This window comes from Bombina bombina, chromosome 4, assembly GCF_027579735.1.
Source record: "Bombina bombina isolate aBomBom1 chromosome 4, aBomBom1.pri, whole genome shotgun sequence".
NCBI classification, from domain to species: Eukaryota; Metazoa; Chordata; class Amphibia; order Anura; family Bombinatoridae; genus Bombina; species Bombina bombina.
The window spans coordinates 482,432,968-482,451,638 of NC_069502.1; the positions used below are offsets into that span (position 1 = coordinate 482,432,968).

General features: G+C 38.6%; 1 protein-coding gene across 1 annotated transcript in view; it reads right to left on the reverse strand.

The window, feature by feature from the left end:
* Positions 1-571: 571 nt before the first annotated feature.
* The window catches only part of LOC128655447 (glutathione S-transferase A4-like), a 34,081-nt gene continuing 15,981 nt past the window's right edge, over positions 572-18,671 (reverse strand). The window contains exons 3-8 of the mRNA XM_053709070.1: positions 7,731-7,838; positions 6,489-6,537; positions 5,748-5,880; positions 4,013-4,154; positions 3,263-3,394; positions 572-872 (exon numbers count right to left, since the gene is read on the reverse strand). Coding sequence (XP_053565045.1) covers positions 729-872; positions 3,263-3,394; positions 4,013-4,154; positions 5,748-5,880; positions 6,489-6,537; positions 7,731-7,817 — 687 coding nt within the window. The 5' untranslated portion in view covers positions 7,818-7,838 and the 3' untranslated portion in view covers positions 572-728. The remainder of the gene's footprint in view (positions 873-3,262; positions 3,395-4,012; positions 4,155-5,747; positions 5,881-6,488; positions 6,538-7,730; positions 7,839-18,671) is intronic.

The window sequence follows — 18,671 nt, forward strand, 5'->3', positions numbered from 1 at the left end:
ACAGCAGCTGCTGAGATTGTTTATTTTGGTGCATGTGTGGTGGGTCTCCCAGCATAACTGCTCATGCGCACACTGTATTCATAGATCTTTGCCCCAGTGGCAGAGATGCAGAAGTGAGCACAACTCTGTCCAATAGTGTGTGCAGCACAACTTCTCATTGGCTGTACCTCCTGCCATGTTCATCAAACATATGTATAGTTAGGCAGTTGGCAGAGGCTTTTTACTATAGCAGTCCTGTTAATTACGTTGGCATTTTGAAAAATGCTGTAATAGATCAGAAAATCTAACTGCTCAGGTTAACAGGCAATGCTGTAAATAGCCTTCCATTCCAACTCTGTGAAAAGCATTACTGGGATAAAAAGAAGCTGCAACCAGGTAGTAAAATCCCCATAGAACAGGCTAGCAATGGTATTGCACTGGTTGTTCGTTCTTGTGAGTTCATTTCCCTCTGTGTATTTAGCTTCTTTTACATGATAAAATTACATGACATTTTCTCTAAAAAAAAAATTCTTAAACCTACATAATCCCATACATGCAATACTCCCTCCAATAGAATAGCAGACAAAATACATACATTTACATATGTAGACAAAATTTTATTGGATCTTTCCAGCAGAACCAGCTTCCAGTATTTCACAGTAAGAAGTGCTAACAGAGTGCTAAACCGAGACGGTTTTTGTATTTGCTGCATTAACTCGTGTTCACTGAACAAGAACTATAATGTATAGCTAATTAAAAGCAATTTTATTGTACATGTGCATAACACTCTTCACACTCTCCACATATTTGTCATCTGGAGGAGGTTTCCTTTGACTGCCCGGTTGCAGAAATGATTTGATTGTAGGGATATCACTTATTCCTTCTTTAAAGTCCTAGGTCATAAAGTTCATATATTAAGAGACACTATAACATTTTTAGCATTTACTCATCTCAGAAGTAATAATGTAATAAATAAATTAACTGATCATAACCCATTTATTGGCTTCAAAACTTAATACCTTAGGTCAGGGCTTAGATAAATAGACCCTGTCTTTCCAAACTATCAGTTTTCTGCAAGATTACCACTGACATATTTACAATTGGTAGCCCAAAATATTCTCTACAACCTATACAGTGCCCAGTATATCTGAATGGCTTTGTACAGTAGACAACGTATGAGGATGGGGAAAATCTTGCAATTTTTATTTTTTTATCACATCACCAGCCAACAAGTTGACTATTAGGCACTTGTTAATAGTTAAATGTAGGCACCCAGTCAGGAAACCTGTCAGCCAGCATTTGGTGCTTGCAAGGTGGCATTAGCTGCCTACATTTAACATTGCACAAACAAGTGTCTGTGCAGCTCCAGCTCCCCCCCCTGATCTCTCCTGCAGGGCTTGTCAAGCATCCTAGACAAAAAATGGTCTGGGACAGTCTACTCCAGAATTTCTGTTTAAAAAATATAGATAATCCCTTTATTATCCATTCAACTGGAGTTGCAGTAGTCAAGGCGGGAAAGGATTAGAGAGTGGATTCAAATCTTAGTTGTGTCTTGTGTAAGGAAATGTCTAATTTTAGAGATGTTAAGGTGGATGCGGCAGGCTTTAGCCAAGGACTGAATGTGAGGAATGAAAGAAAGATCTGAGTCAAGTGTGACCCCAAGACATCGGGCATGTGGGGTAGGGGTAATGAGGGAGTTATCAACAGTTATAGAGAAATGGGGGGTGGAGATTTTGGAAGAAGGGGGGAAAATAAGGAGCTCGGTTTTGGAGAGATTAAACTTGAGGTAGTGAGAGGACATCCAAGATGAGATATGAGAGAGACAGTTAGTGACACAGGTCAGCAAGAAATGAGATAGGTCTGGTGCAGAGAGGTAGATTTGGATGTCGGCATACAAATTATATTGAAACCCTTGGGACTTTATTAAGGAACCCAATGATGACGTGTAGATTGAGAAGAGAAGGGACCGAGGACAGAGCCTTGCGGTACCCCAACAGAAAGTGGTAACGGGGCAGAGGATGCCCCAGAGAAGGCTACACTAAAGGTACGGTTAGACAGATAGGAAGAGAACCCTGAGAAAGCTGTGTCGCAGATACCGAAGGATTGGAGGGTTTAGAGCAAAAGAGGGTTATCGACAGTATCAAAGGCTGCAGACAGATCAAGGAGGATAAGCAGAGAGAAGTGACCTTTGGATTTTGCTGTAAGTAGGTAGTTGGTAACCTTAACAATTGCTGTCTCTGTGGAGTGATGGGGACGAAATCCAGATTACAGTGGGTCAAGGAGTGAGTTTAATGTAAGGAAATGGGATAGTACTTTTTACCTCTGTGATTACCTTGTATATAAGCCTCTGCGACTGCCTCCTTATCTCAGATCTTTTGACAGACTTGCATTTTAACCAATCACAGGAATTAGCTTATGTTCTCCATATCGCACACATGAACTAGTGTCGTCTCGCTGTGAAAAACTGTCAAAATGCACTGAGATAAGGTGGCCTTCAACAAAGAATACCAAGAGAACAAAGCAAAATTTGATGATGAAAGTAAATTCAAAAGTTGCTTAAAATGTTTTGCCTGATCTGAACCTTGAAAGTTATCTTTTGACTAGACTGTCCCTTTAACTCTGCCACCTCTAAATGGTGTTGTAGAGGATACACAGCATTTTTGTTGCATTTGCAGCTTAATAAATGGAGCTTTGGTAACAGAAACCATGTTGCAATTGCCATTATTAAGCATATTTACTCCCTTAAAGGAATAGTCAAGTCAAAATGAAACTTTCCTGATTCAGATGGGGCATGCAATTTTAAACAACTTTCCAATTTTCTTTTATAATCAAAATTTGCTTTGTTGTTATCTTGGTATTCTTTAATGAAAGCTAAACCTAGGTAGGCTCAAACTGATTTCTAAACCGTTAAAGACAGCCTATTATTTTGACAGTACTAGTTCATGTGTGCCATATAGATAACATTGTGCTCACGCTCTTGGAGTTATTTATGAGTCAGCACTAATAGGCTAATTTATATAAGTGGGTTGTCTGCAGAGACTTAGATACAAGGAAGTCACAGAGGTAAAAAGTATATTAATATAACTATGTTGATTATGCAAAACTGGGCAATGGTTAGAAGGAATTATCTATCTTTTTAGACTGTCTATTTAAGTTTGCTTTGTAACATTGAAACTGGAAAATGAAAGGGCTCTCACATTTATCAAAATGTTTTATAGAACATAACTAACTTCTTTAGCAACAACATTATTTACACAGAGTGTAATGGGTATTTGTTAATTACCTGTAGCTTGGGAAAGTCAGAAAGGACATCAGGAGAATGCTCCTCCACCATTAAGATAGCCTCCAGCAGCTGCACATCTGCCAAGCTGAACTGATTTCCAACAAGAAAGTTCTCACCATGATCTCTTAAAACCTGAAATACAGCATTATTTTCAGAGATTTACACATTTCATTATATATATATATATATATATATATATATATATATATATATATATATATATATATATATATATATATATATATATATATATACACACACACTCTATCTGGAGCAAAGAGACCTTATCATTTGTTGTAAAGTCGCAAGGCATTATGACACAGAATTTAGCATCCAGCCTTATTGTTACTCTTTAGTATGCATTGTTTGTGGTTTAGTCTATTCAGTAGCTAAATGTGCTCATACAATGGTCACTACCCAGTCAAGGGAAAATATTTAAAATGCAATAACATTTTCTTATTGCATTATTGCTTGCCTATGCGTTTAACACACACACAACAGGGTTTAACATACTTAAAGGCAACTCCAGAGTGACAATACACTGGTGATCCTAAGCAGAACACAGGCAATGATTGCAGCTACACACATATGCAGCCCCTGATTGGCTCTGGCAGCCTGTGTTTTGATCCATACCAATAGGGCATTGCCAGACCAGTGCCATTTATCGTCTGTAATAGGTCTACAATTATAACTATGGGATAATAGGTGAGTATGCCCATTTTGCATATGAAGACAGCAAATTGTCTTTACCTTTTCATAGAAAGGGAAGTATTCCTTTTTAGCCTTCTCTACAATGACATCAATATGCGTCTCTTTTTCTTCAGGCGGCAGAAATGGGTAGCTCATAATGATCTCCATCAGGCCATTAGTTCCTTCTGCATATATCTCAATCCTGAGAAGGAGTGGAGTATATTGAAATAAAGCCTCTTGCCTCTTTTAAATAAATAAAAAACAAAGCACCCCATGACTGGTTTGTAAAAGCATTTACTGCTAACTTGCAATTGTGTATAATAAACTGACAAGCTCGGTTTCCTTTTTGTCCCCCAGATCAAATCTCTCATTTTGTGATTTTTACCTGCAGTAAAATAGTTTTAAAAGGGACATGGAAGTAAAAAAATCTAACTAATGCACAGTACAAAATAAATCAGATACAAATTTACGGTTAGCTAATCTACCTCTTCCTTTGTGTTGAAACTTGAGACAGGAACCACCAAAAATGTTCTATAATGATGCAGATAGAACATATCATTTTAAACAACTTTCCAATTTACTTCTATTATCAAATTTGCTTCATTCTTTTGATATCCTTTGCTGAAGGAACAGCATTGCGCTACTGGCAGCTAGCTGAACATATCTTGTTAGCTAATCAGGAGACAAATGTGTGCAGGCACCAATCAGCAGCCAGCTCCCACTAGTGTAAGATATTTGCGTACTCTTTTTGATCAAGGGATACCAAGAGAATAAAGCACATTTGAAAATAGAAATGAATTTAAAAGTGTCTCAAAATGATATGCTCTATATGAATCATGCAAGTTTAATTTTGACTTTCCTATCCCTTTAGCTCCTTTCCATGATAGCATATTTTTTTTTTTTTTTTTTTAATATATAAACATTTTAAAACTAATTTTGTTATCAAAGTTTGCAGGTCCCCCTCCCCACCAGTGAACTCTAGGGTTAAAGGGACATACCACCCACATTTTTTATTTTATGATTTAGAAAGAGAATGCAATTTTAAACATCTTTCTAATTTACTTATAATATCTAATTTGTTTTATTCTCTTGATAGTCTTTGATGAAAAGCATATCTAGATATGCTCACTAGCTGCTGATTGGTTGCTGCACATAGAAGCCTTGTGTGATTGGCTCACCATGTGCATTGTGTTTTCTTCAACTAAGGATATTTAAAAAATGAAGCAAAATAAATAATGGAAGTAAATTGTAATGTTGTTTAATTTTCTATTCTCTATCTGAATCATGAAAGAAAGATTTTGGGTTTAGTGGCCCTTTAAGTTATTTCCTCTGCTTTGACAAGTAAAAAAGTGTAAATAAGAGTTTAATGTCCCTTTAATTGTATATAATATTTAAGGAACAAAAAAAAAATAAAAAAATAATAATAATATATTTAGTAAAGGTGTTTATATTACAGCTAGCAACAGGATAATGGAGTACACATACTTACTGGCTGATAGGGACAACTCTTACTCCTGTATTGATTACATATACACGCCTCCACAAGGTTGGAAAAAAAAAAATTGTGTTATACAGAACACGGGATGGGGGTGCTGGAATGTGTGTGTGTGTGTGTGTGTGTATGTATATATATATATATATATATATATATATATATATATATATATATATATATATATATATATATATATATATATATAATTTTTTTTGTTTACGTAATACACTTTGAATCAGCTATATTTTCATTCATATCAACAATGAAATGCTACTCATAACAGATATATACAAATCATACAAGGCTCTTTCCTTTAGGTCCTTCCCATAAAGATTGTGTTTTCCAGCAATGTATTGTAGAATAGCTTTATTATAGACCAACTTCATTCCATCAATTTCAGCCATTGGCACCTGACAAAATGGCAAAGCTTTATCTGACAACGAAAAAAAAAAAAGTTTGTGTGATCATTTACAGTGTGATAGTCCACATATAATCCCCTATTCACTGCTAATCTGACCTAAATTCTGTTTGCACACTGTTTATGTGTAATAAAGTTTTATACTTTATCTGCAACATTAGCTCTAGAACAGGAGCCACAGGTTTTTTTTTTCTTCATCTAGATGGCAAATTAGCAAATGTCACACTATTGATAAAAGTTATTATATTGTATGTGTCAAACAATCTTCAAAAAGTAATTATTTGACTAGATCTATGATTGTGCCTGCCTAGCGACATGATGATTTGTAACATCTCCTTTTGTATGGCTGTAACACAATAAAATTGCTACTATTAATTGATAGCATGAAACCCAACAGCAGTAACTACTTATATAGTTGGTTGCTATGCCCCAAAAAAGTGAGGAGCTTCTGACCCCATCTGCTATAAGACTGGTACCTACATCATACAGGTTTCCTTAAACTCATGCTCCCACTGCAGCCATTCCTAAACACAGTCCTGTTGCCATTTACCCTGCACATACCCCATCATTCAACCCTTCCCATCACAAGTGACACAACCAAATCTAGTGACAATAAATCATACCACTTAATGCTTCATATTGTTCCCTGGTTTCTAAAAACACTTCTTCAAACTGTAAAAAAGAAAGAAAAAAAATATATGCAGCAGGTGAGAATTGTTCTTTAAAAACAGATTTAAATGATATATATATTTTAACAAAGTGTTGTGCAACTGTTCAGATGAACTACAAATTGTCATCATAATGAGTCTTTACAGAGCTGATGGTTCCATTCACTACAGAGGTAAGGAGCAAGTTTTGATCTGGAGGCTGAGTGAACTCCTCAAAGGCTTCAATGATGACCTGAATCCGGTCTTGTGAACCCAAAAGAATATCCCATTATAACCCAACCCCCCCCCCCAAATTTTTTTTTTTATCTATCTTTATTCTATTGCACTACACTTACCTTTCACCCAGGTCAGTCCTTAGGTAACCTAACATTCTTTGACTGAGCAGTGGCACAGCCAAGGTAACTATCTCACCTGTACTAAAGCAAGAAATTATTTAAGCCTGGCCTGTTAAAAGCAGTGTTTCTCCATTCCAGCTCCTTAATTATTCTTTATTTAGTAAAAGGATACTCAAGTCAAAATTATCTTTCATGATTCAGATAGATCATGCAGTTTTAAACAACTTTCCAATTTACTTCCATTAACAAAAATGTGCAGTCTTTTTATATTCACACTTTTAGTCACCAGAAGCTACTGAGCATGTGCAAGAATTCACAGTATATACGTTTGTGATTGGCTGATGGCTGTCACATGATACAGGAGGAATGGAAATAGACATAACTTTGAAATGTGTTGGAAAAAAATAAAAATAAATCTACAACTCATTTAAAATTCAGACTAAGTGCTATTGCATTGTCTTTCTATTATGCATTTGTTGATTGTGCAAATATATTGTACTTATTGGCCCTTTAATCTACCCCACCCAACATACACACAGTGATTTTTGTTGTTTTAAATCCTCAGGTTCAGTATAAGGGATATGAGTAAAATGCAGCCCTCTTGAGGATTTGCAATCACAAATGCAGTCTTGTGATTGATACTAGTTACCAATAAATGCGCATTCAGTTCGTTTACAAGCCAATTAAAAAAAAAAAAAAAAAAAAAAGGAAGCTATTTAGCATTTTCAACACTACGTGCCCAGTGCAGATATCAGATTACACAGGACTGTCTGTCTGGTGGGTGCACACAGTACATTTGTTTCCTGCCACACAAGCAAATGCAGAAAAGCATAATAATACAAATGCCCTAAGTTCTACTAACCTCAGCTCCCACTGCGGCTAACAACCAGCGTATGGACTCCATTTTGCCTCTTCCATTGAAGTAGTAAAGTTTAACCTTTTCACACATTTTTATTGCAATCCAGAATGGCTGAAATATAAAAAAAAGGAGAGAAAAAAATTAAATTAAGAACTTCTAAAGATTTGAATTATAACCTTCTGTTTATAAATACCTTTATTAAAGGGATAGAAAACACCAAAAATTGTATTGTTTAAAAAGATATATAATCCCTTTATTTACCATTGCCCAGTTTTGCATAACCAACACTGTTATAGAAATATACTTATTACCTCTGTAATTACCTTGCATCTAAGCCTCTGCAGGCTGCCCCCTTATCTCAGATCTTTTGACAGACTTGCATTACAGGCAATTAGTGCTGACTCTTAAATAACTTCACGTGCATGAGCACAATGGTATCTATATGAAACTCATGAACTAACGCCCTCTAGCTGTGAAAAACTGACAAATGCATTCACAGTCTTCAAGGGTTTAGAAATTAGCATATGAGCCTACCTAGGTTTAGCTTTCAACTAAGAATTCTAAGAGAATAAAGCAAATTTAATAATAAAAGTAAATTAGAAAGTTGCTTGAAATTACATGCCCTATCTGAATCATGAAAAGTTTAATTTGGACTTTACTATCCCTTTAAAAGCCAATCACTTTTACTAAATTATAAAAGTATCAGTCAACTAATTGGATTGTTTCATTATAGAGTACAGAGAGCAAATGCATGTGTGTCTAGGAGGCAGATGTAACTACGATATCTTATTTGTTATTCAACTTGTCTGATTTTTTTTTTTTTTTTTTATAAAAAAACAACACCCCACACACAAGGTGGTGGGGTTTTGGCAACTTGCACAGTAAAGTGAGACTTATTTGCAAGGAGGCAAATATTTAGGTTCACAGTCCCTTTAACCCCTTAATGACCACAGCACTTTTCCATTTTCTGTCCGTTTGGGACCAAGGCTATTTTTAAATTTTTTGCGGTGTTTGTGTTTAGCTGTAATTTTCCTCTTACTCATTTACTGTACCCACACATATTATATACCATTTTTTTTTATCATATCTTATAATTCACTATAAATTTTTTTTATAAAATATGAGGAAAAATGGAAAAAAAAAAAAAAAAACCCACACTTTTTCTAACTTTGACCCCCAAAATCTGTTACACATCTACAACCACCAAAACACACCCATCCTTTTAGAGTTTAGAAATACCCAATGTTTACATGTTCTTTGCTTTTTTTTGTAAGTTATAGGGCCATAAATACAAGTAGCACTTTGCTATTTCCAAAGCATTTCTTTTTTCAAAATTAGTGCTAGTTACATTAGAACACTGATATCTTTCAGGAATCTCTGAATATCCATTGACATGTATACATTTTTTTTAGTAGAGAACCCAAAGTATTGATCTAGGCCCATTTTGGTATATTTCATGCCACCATTTCACCACCAAATGCGATCAAATACAAAAAATCTTTCACTTTTTCACAAACTTTTGGTTTCTCGCTGAAATTATTTACAAACAGCTTGTGCAATTATGGCATAAATGGTTGTAAATTCTTCTCTGGGATCCCCTTTGTTCAGAAATAGCAGACTTATATGGCTTTGGTGTTGCTTTTTGGTAATTAGAAGGCCGCTAAATGCCACTGCGCACCACATGTGTATTATGCCCAGCAGTGAAGGGGTTAATTAGGGAGCTTTTTGGGGTAATTTTAGCTGTAGTGTAGTAGACAACCCCAAGTATTGATCTAGGCCCATTTTGGTATATTTCATGCCACCATTTCACCGCCAAATGCGATCAAATACAAAAAATCTTTCACTTTTTCACAAACTTTTGGTTTCTCACTGAAATCATTTACAAACAGCTTGTGCAATTATGGCACACATGGTTGTAAATGCTTCTCTGGGATCCCCTTTGTTCAGAAATAGCAGACATATATGGCTTTGGCGTTGCTTTTTGGTAATTAGAAGGCCGCTGCGCATCACGTGTATTATGGCTAGCAGTGAAGGGGTTAATTAGGTAGCTTGTAGGGAGCTTGCAGGTTTAATTTTAGCTTTAGTGTAGAGCTCAGCATCCCACCTGAAACAGACCCCCTGATCCCTCCCAAACAGCTCTCTTCCCTCCCCCCCAATTGTCCCCGCCATCTTAAGTACTGGCAGAAACTCTGCCAGTACTAAAATAAAAAAGGTATATTTGGGCTTTTTTGTGTGTGTGTTTTTTTTTTAAGCATATTTACATATGCTGCTGTGTAGGATCCCCCTTAGCCCCCAACCTCACTGATCCCCCAAACAGCTCTCTAACCCTTCCCCTCTGCCTTAAATGGGCGCCATCTTGGGTACTGGCAGCTGTCTGCCAGTACCCAGAAAAAAAAATCATTTTTTTTTTTTAATCCCTTTTCAGTAGTGTAGCTCCCCCAAGACCAACCTCCCACCCCTCCAGGATCCCTTAAATTTTTAAAATCCCCCCCCTTTTCTCCCACTTATTTAGTTAAAGATTTTCTGTAGTGTAGTGGTTCCCACCTGCTCCCGCCCGCAGCCCGCTGTGCACGCGCACGCCCCTGTTGGCCCCGCCCCCGCATTACAGGGCCCATCGATGGCCTCCCAAGTGGCTCTCTCTGCATCAGATGGCCATGCAAGGTTATTGCAGGATGTCTCCATATCGAGGCATCACTGCAATAACCGGAAAGCAGCTGGAAGCGAGCAGGATCGCTTCCAGCTGCTTTCCACACCAAGGGCGTGCAGATGTTAACTGTCTTTTTTTTTTTTTTTTTTTTTTTAGGACGTACTCTGCACGTCTTCGGTCGTTAAGGGGTTAAAGGGACACTGAACTCAAAAAAATTTATTTTGTGATTCAGATAGAGCATGACATTTTAAGCAACTTTCGAATGTACTCCTATTATCAAATTTTCTTCATTCTCTTGGAATCTTTATTTGAAATGCAAGAATGTAAGTTTAGATGCCGGCCCATTTTTGATGAACAACTTGGGTTGTTCTTGCTGATTGGAGGATAAATTCATCCACCAATAAAAAAAAGTGTTGTCCAGAGTCCTGAACTAATAAAAAAGCTTAGAAGCCTTCATTTTCAAATAAAGATAGCAAGAGAATGAAGAAAAATTGATAATAGGAGTAATTTAGAAAGTTGCATGCTCTATCTGAATCACGAAAGAAAAAAATTTTGGGTTCAGTGTCCCTTTAATATTGGATTGGTCTCATATTTTATTATTGTTGTTTACGGTTAACTTGCTCTGCAGTTTAATAAATGGAGCTCACAGTTAACAATCAGTCCTACATTTTTAACAATTTAATTTAAAAAAGGCACAAGGTAAAAATATCACATATCAATAGTACACAATAAAATTTGTATTACAAAAAAAAAAAAAAAAAAAAAGTATACAGAATTAGTATAGAGAAAAATTCTTAAAGTATGAAGCTAAAAAATTGAATTTAAAGAAGCAGGAAACTCAAAATACTTATTTCATGATGATTCAGATAAAAAATAAAAAATTTCAACAACTTTCCCATTTTATTCCTAATTGTCCAGTTTGCTTCATTCTGTTGATATCATAAGTTATTTTTGTTCTGAAATGAAGTCACACAGCCTTGACGAGTGGGCTGATCTTTATTGTTCCTTGGAGATCTCTTAAAGGGACAGTCAACTCAAATGTTTTTATTGTTTTAAAAGATAGATAATCCCTTGATTTCCCATTCCCCAGTTTTGCACAGAAAACATGGTTATATTAACCCTTTCCTGCTGGGGTTAAAGTGTTAACTGTTCCAATGTAAACAATTTGAAATCTCGAGATCGTGAAAGTGATCACGAGATTTCAATGATGGGATCGCGTCAGGGGGCATCCTTATGATGCTAGGCACGCCCTCCAGACCACAATCCTATCAGGGAAGTGCCAGTGTCTTCAGGAAAGCCACCCGATTAGGAAGTTGTATTCCGTCCATCGGCGTTAAAGCCTAGAAAAAAGTGTACAGAATACAACGCTGTAACAGCGTTAAAAGGTTAAAGGGACATTATACACTCATTTTTTCTTTGCATAAATGTTTTGTAGATAATCTATTTATATAGCCAATAAAGTTTTTTTTAAAAATTAATGTATAGTTTTGCTTATTTTTAAATAACATTGCTCTGATTTTCAGACTCCTAACCAAGCCCCAAAGTTTTATTTGAATACGCTCGACTACCTACTCCAGCTTGCTCCTGTTTGTGTAAAGGGTCTTTTCATATGCAAAAGAAGGGGGAGGGGGGGGAGTGTCTTATTTGCCACTTGCAGTGGGCTTTCCAGCTACCTTTTCAACAGAGCCAAACTGACAGCTTCTAAGTAAGTTTTTAAACAGTTTTATACTGGATTTTTATATCAGTATCTGTGCATATTATTCTTTATAGTAGTGTCTATTACATGCAGTTATATGAAAATGAGTGTATACTGTCCCTTTAATATACTTTTTACCTCTGTGATTATCTTGTTTCTAAGCATCTTCTGACGGCCCCTGAACACATGACTTTATCTATTGACTTGCATTTAAGCCAATTAGTGCTGTGTTGTTAGAATCCATGGGCACAATGTTATCTATATGGCTACCCTGAACTAGCTTTCCTTGATGTAAAAAGCAAATACAAAAGCATGTGACCATGTCTTTAGGAACTTAGAAACAGACAGAAATTTAGAGGTTTATAGGTTATAAAGTAAGTTAATATAACCATGTTGGTTGTGCAAAGCTGGGGAATTGGTAAATAAAGGCATTATCTATCTTTTTAAACAATAACAATTTTTTGTGTTGACTGTCCCTTTAAAGGGAAATTAAACCCAATTTTTTTCTTTCATGATTTAGAAAAAGCATGCGATTTTAAACAACTTTCTAATTTACTTCTATTATCTAATTTGCTTCATTTTCTTGATATCCTTTGCTGAAAAGCATATCTAGATAGGTTCAGAAGCTTTTGATTGGTGGCTGCACATAGATGCCTTGTGTGATTGACTCACCCATGTGCATTGCTATTTCTTAAACAAAGGACATCTAAAGAATGAAGTAAATTAGTTCATAGAAGTAAATTTGAATGTTTAAATCTGATTAATGAAAGAAAAAAATGGAAGTTTAATGTCCCTTTAAGTTCTCTTACAGGTCTTTGTAATTGCAATGCATTTTGCAGGGGTCATGGTTTTATTTTGACAAATTTCTGTCTCAAAATATGCAATACACTTATTACAATGACAGACACAAGAAGCGAATACAAGTTAAAATACAGTGAAAGAGAGCAATTTGATTTGTATTTGCTCAATAAAAATATAATGAAAGCGGGGGCGGAGTTAACCGCTGGTGTGGACAGTCGCACGTTAGAGGAGCTCTGCAGGCTAACAAGTTAAATAAGCCTATCAATCTTAACTTTTTCACCTAAAAAGCACTCTACATCCTTCTGGGGGAAAAGCAAGACACAGGAGCTGCAACTTACACTCAGTAAGCCCCTGAACTTGCGCACCGGACTGTTAATGAGATACGGAGCTGCAGAGGCCTATTGACGCGGGACCGCCGGATACAGCTCAGACTGCATAGATAGCCGCTCCGGAGGGTCTGGGATCCGCTCCGGAACGGGTGAGTTACATGTCCAGCTGGTCCCGTTAGCCGCCGACATCCCGGGTGCATACAACTAAACCGGGCCCTGAGCGCAGCACTGTCTCCAGCTTAAGGACACCTCGCAGACACCTGAGGCCTCAGGAACGGCTCCGGAGGGTCGGGGCTGCACATTCAGAGTTACACAGATACCGGAAAGTGGGCCGCCATCTTAACTTGCAGCACACGTGGGGCATTATAAGTCAGAGGCACGACCTGCAGGGACAAATAAAGCCATATATTGGGATAAGGCCAGTACCTGTGGGATACCAGAGAAAACACCGGAACTTTAATAACTATCTGGGGCTTTGCCAACTGCCCTAATAGCGGAGCACCACCTTAAGATAGCTGTGAGACTCCCTAAATCTGATCCACTCTTTCCCTACTGAGTACACCAGCTATAAACTTTTACACCCTAATCCACTGAGTCTGCTGCTGGATTTGCAGCTGGACCCATAACGCTTATAAACTGAACTGAGAAGGCCCTTTCATATCTACTCGGCAACAATTACAGGTCTGTACTACTCCTTAAACACCCTCACCACTGTAGTGAATTAGGGATACTCAATAGAGCATCAGCAGTGAGGCCTGTAGCATTACATTCATACTGGGACCTGACCACTGTGCAGCCCTTGGTTTGCACACCTAAATAATTCTTACTGCAATTTCTAGTTATCTGGCCCTCATGCTGCCTGGTGTATCACCTACATCTGTATACCACAGGACACTGGTCCCCCCCCCCCCATTTCCTGCTGGTCCTGGTACCGGTGGGTCATATCCACAATCCCTCTCCTACATCGCCCTGTGGTGGCAACATCCCCTGGGGGGAGACCCAGATCAATAGCTGGACACCAGAAGCATATTCGACCAAAGGGAGACCGTGAGCCCTGAAACCATTACATGCTCCCCTCTTCATAAAGTGTGTTTAACAGCCTAATCTACGCCAGGGCCCGGCTGCGGATTCTGCTGCAGGGGAAGTTGATAATTGCTGCAGCCCTCCCTTCATGATAAGCATATGAAGGTGATAAATATGTAAGTCCCTCCTAGAAGCCAAACCCCCAGTCAGCCAACCAGAAACCGACCACTATAGTGCTTTATTTTACCTTTTAATATACAGCTCATCTATGCAGAAACACAAAATGCCTCAAGCGTTTAAGAGAAAGCAGAAGCCACACGCTATACCAAAGAGTACAGTTGTTGACCACTTTACCAAACCCAGCTCTGGCTCCCAAGTTGCCTCGGATGAGGAAGCCTCAGATGCGAGTAGCACTAATGAGATACATGAAGGAGCAGCTCTCATCCAGTCAGTGGTACACTCACTACAAGCCGATACAAATACTAACAATAACCTGATGGACTCAATCACGGCGCTCTTGGCCACTCATCATGACTCCCTATCTAAAAAATTTGAAAAGATCCACGCTGATCTGAAGCGGGATATAGCAGTGATAGGAGAAAGAACTGATGCTCTGGAGCGCAAGCAGGAAGACTTGATAACGGACCATTCGTCCCTCCTGGACTATTCGTAGTGTTTAGCAACCCAAATCACCGACTTGGAAGTTAAGCTAGCCGATTTGGAGGATAGAACCCGACGCAATAATATTCGGGTGAAGGGTATCCCTTAAACCGTCTCCCCCCAGGATTTGGAGAAATATCTAAAAGAGCTGTTCACAACTATACTGGGCCCGGAAGATGGTCAGGAGATGCTGATCGATAGAGCACATAGAGCATTGAGGCCTAGAACGACGGAAGGTGATAAGCCACGAGATGTCATAGCTGGCCTCCATTATTACACCTTCTGAGACAAGTTACTCCGAGCCCTTGCAGGTAATAACAACCTTCCAGAGAAATACGCTGAAGTTCAAATTTACCAAGATCTCTCACCTCATACCCTGCAACTTCGCCGCCATTATCAACCCTACACCAAGCTGCTGAGGGATAAAGCCATAAAGTATAGATGGGGGTTCCCAGTGAAGCTGCATATCACAAAAGATAGACAACAATTCACGGCTTCATCCCCACAACAAGCTAGAGAACTCTTGCAAAGATGGAATATGCTGCCGCAACATCCGCCTGAAGCCCATCACAGCAGAGATGCTGGGAATGGATTAAGAGCATCGGCCCCAGAGTGGCGACCTCTTCCCCAAAGGGCGAACAGTTCCCAAAAAAGAACCGCACTTCCTCAAGACAAGAACCAGGCTGTAAGAGATGTGCACTCTTGAACTGCAGGGTACCAGTCACCTCTCTGTAGCTGTTTTCAGGTCTTGGACTGCTCCCAGAGAATCTCACCACTTGAACTGATGGACCTAAAACCTCTTGTCCTGGAGGTTAGGTGAGGAGGTCCATTAGCGTGGACTCTGTTCTATAACACTGTTATTTAGCATAGATAATGTTGATGACTGTATTTGATCAGTTTCCTTACCTGCACTTGAGTTTAGCAAAGTTTACTACACTTGTAATCACTTAAAACTGTTACGGCTAGATTTAGAGTTTTGTCGGTAACAACCCGAAAAGCTAACGCCGGCTTTTTTCTGGCTGCACCATAAAAATAACTCTGGTATTGAGAGTCCACATAAAGGCTGCGTTAGGCTCCAAAAAAGGAGCGTAGAGCATATTTAACGCAGCTTCAACTCTCGATACCAGAGTTGCTTACGGACGCGGCCAGCCTCAAAAACGTGCTCGTGCACGATTCCCCCATAGAAAACAATGGGGCTGTTTGAGCTGAAAAAAAAAACCTAACACCTGCAAAAAAGCCGCGTTCAGCTCCTAACGCAGCCCCATTGTTTGCTATGCGGCAACACTTCCTACGTCTGCACCTAACACCCTAACATGTACCCCGAGTCTAAACACCCCTAACCTTACACTTATTAACCCCTAATCTGCCGCCCCCGCTATCGCTGACCCCTGCATATTATTATTAACCCCTAATCTGCCGCTCCGTAAACCGCCGCTACTTACATTATCCCTATGTACCCCTAATCTGCTGCCCTAACATCGCCGACCCCTATATTATATTTATTAACCCCTAATCTGCCCCCCACAACGTCGCCTCCACCTGCCTACACTTATTAACCCCTAATCTGCCGAGCGGACCTGAGCGCTACTATAATAAAAGTTATTAACCCCTAATCCGCCTCACTAACCCTATAACAAATAGTATTAACCCCTAATCTGCCCTCCCTAACATCGCCGACACCTAACTTCAATTATTAACCCCTAATCTGCCGACTGGAGCTCACCGCTATTCTAATAAATGTATTAACCCCTAAAGCTAAGTCTAACCCTAACACTAACACCCCCCTAAATTAAATATAATTTACATCTAACGAAATTAATTATCTCTTATTAAATAAATTATTCCTATTTAAAGCTAAATACTTACCTGTAAAATAAATCCTAATATAGCTACAACATAAATTATAATTATATTATAGCTATTTTAGGATTAATATTTATTTTACAGGTAACTTTGTAATTATTTTAACCAGGTACAATAGCTATTAAATAGTTAAGAACTATTTAATAGTTACCTAGTTAAAATAATAACAAAATTACCTGTAAAATAAATCCTAACCTAAGTTGCAATTAAACCTAGCACTACACTATCATTAAATTAATTAAATAAAATATCTACAATTACCTACAATTAAACCTAACACTACACTATCAATACATTAATTAAATACAATATCTACAAATAACTACAATGAAATAAACTAACTAAAGTACAAAAAATAAAAAAGAACTAAGTTACAAAAAATAAAAAAATATTTACAAACATAAGAAAAATATTACAACAATTTTAAACTAATTACACCTACTCTAAGCCCCCTAATAAAATAACAAAGCCCCCCAAAATAAAAAAATGCCCTACCCTATTCTAAATTACTAAAGTTCAAAGCTCTTTTACCTTACCAGCCCTGAACAGGGCCCTTTGCGGGGCATGCCCCAAGAAGTTCAGCTCTTTTGCCTGTAAAAAAAACAAAACATACAATACCCCCCCCAACATTACAACCCACCACCCACATACCCCTAATCTAACCCAAACCCCCCTTAAATAAACCTAGCACTAAGCCCCTGAAGATCATCCTACCTTGTCTTCACCTCACCGGGTATCACACCGATCCGTCCTGGCTCCGATATCTTCATCCAACCCAAGCGGGGGCTAGACATCCACTGAAGAAGTCCATAAGAGGGTCCAAAGTCTTCATCCTATCCGGGAAGAAGAGTAGATCCGGACCGGCAACCATCATCTTCTATCTTCATCCGATGAGGACCGGCTCCATCCTGAAGACCTCCACCGTGGACCCATCTTCATCCGGCGACGTCCAACTGAAGAATGACGGTTCCTTTAAGGGACGTCATCCAAGATGGCGTCCCTCGAATTCCGATTGGCTGATAGGATTCTATCAGCCAATCGGAATATTCTGATTGGCTGATGGAATCAGCCAATCAGAATCAAGTTCAATCCGATTGGCTGATCCAATCAGCCAATCAGATTGAGCTCGCATTCTATTGGCTGATCGGAACAGCCAATAGAATGCGAGCTCAATCTGATTGGATCAGCCAATCGGATTGATCTTGATTGGCTGATTCCATCAGCCAATCAGAATATTCCTACCTTAATTCCGATTGGCTGATAGAATCCTATCAGCCAATTGGAATTCGAGGGACGCCATCTTGGATGACGTCCCTTAAAGGAACCGTCATTCTTCAGTTGGACGTCGCCGGATGAAGATGGGTCCGCGGTGGAGGTCTTCAGGATGGAGCCGGTCCTCATCGGATGAAGATAGAAGATGCCGCTTGAAAGATGATGGTTGCCGGTCCGGATCTACTCTTCTTCCCGGATAGGATGAAGACTTTGGACCCTCTTATTGACTTCTTCAGTGGATGTCTAGCCCCCACTTGGGTTGGATGAAGATATCGGAGCCAGGACGGATCGGTGTGATACCCGGTGAGGTGAAGACAAGGTAGGATGATCTTCAGGGGCTTAGTGTTAAATAAACCTAAGGGGGGTTTGGGTTAGATTAGGGGTATGTGGGTGGTGGGTTGTAATGTTGTGGGGGGGGTATTGTATGTTTTTTTTTTTACAGGCAAAAGAGCTGAACTTCTTGGGGCATGCCCCGCAAAGGGCCCTGTTCAGGGCTGGTAAGGTAAAAGAGCTTTGAACTTTAGTAATTTAGAATAGGGTAGGGCATTTTTTTATTTTGGGGGGCTTTGTTATTTTATTAGGGGGCTTAGAGTAGGTGTAATTAGTTTAAAATTGTTGTAATATTTTTCTTATGTTTGTAAATATTTTTTTAT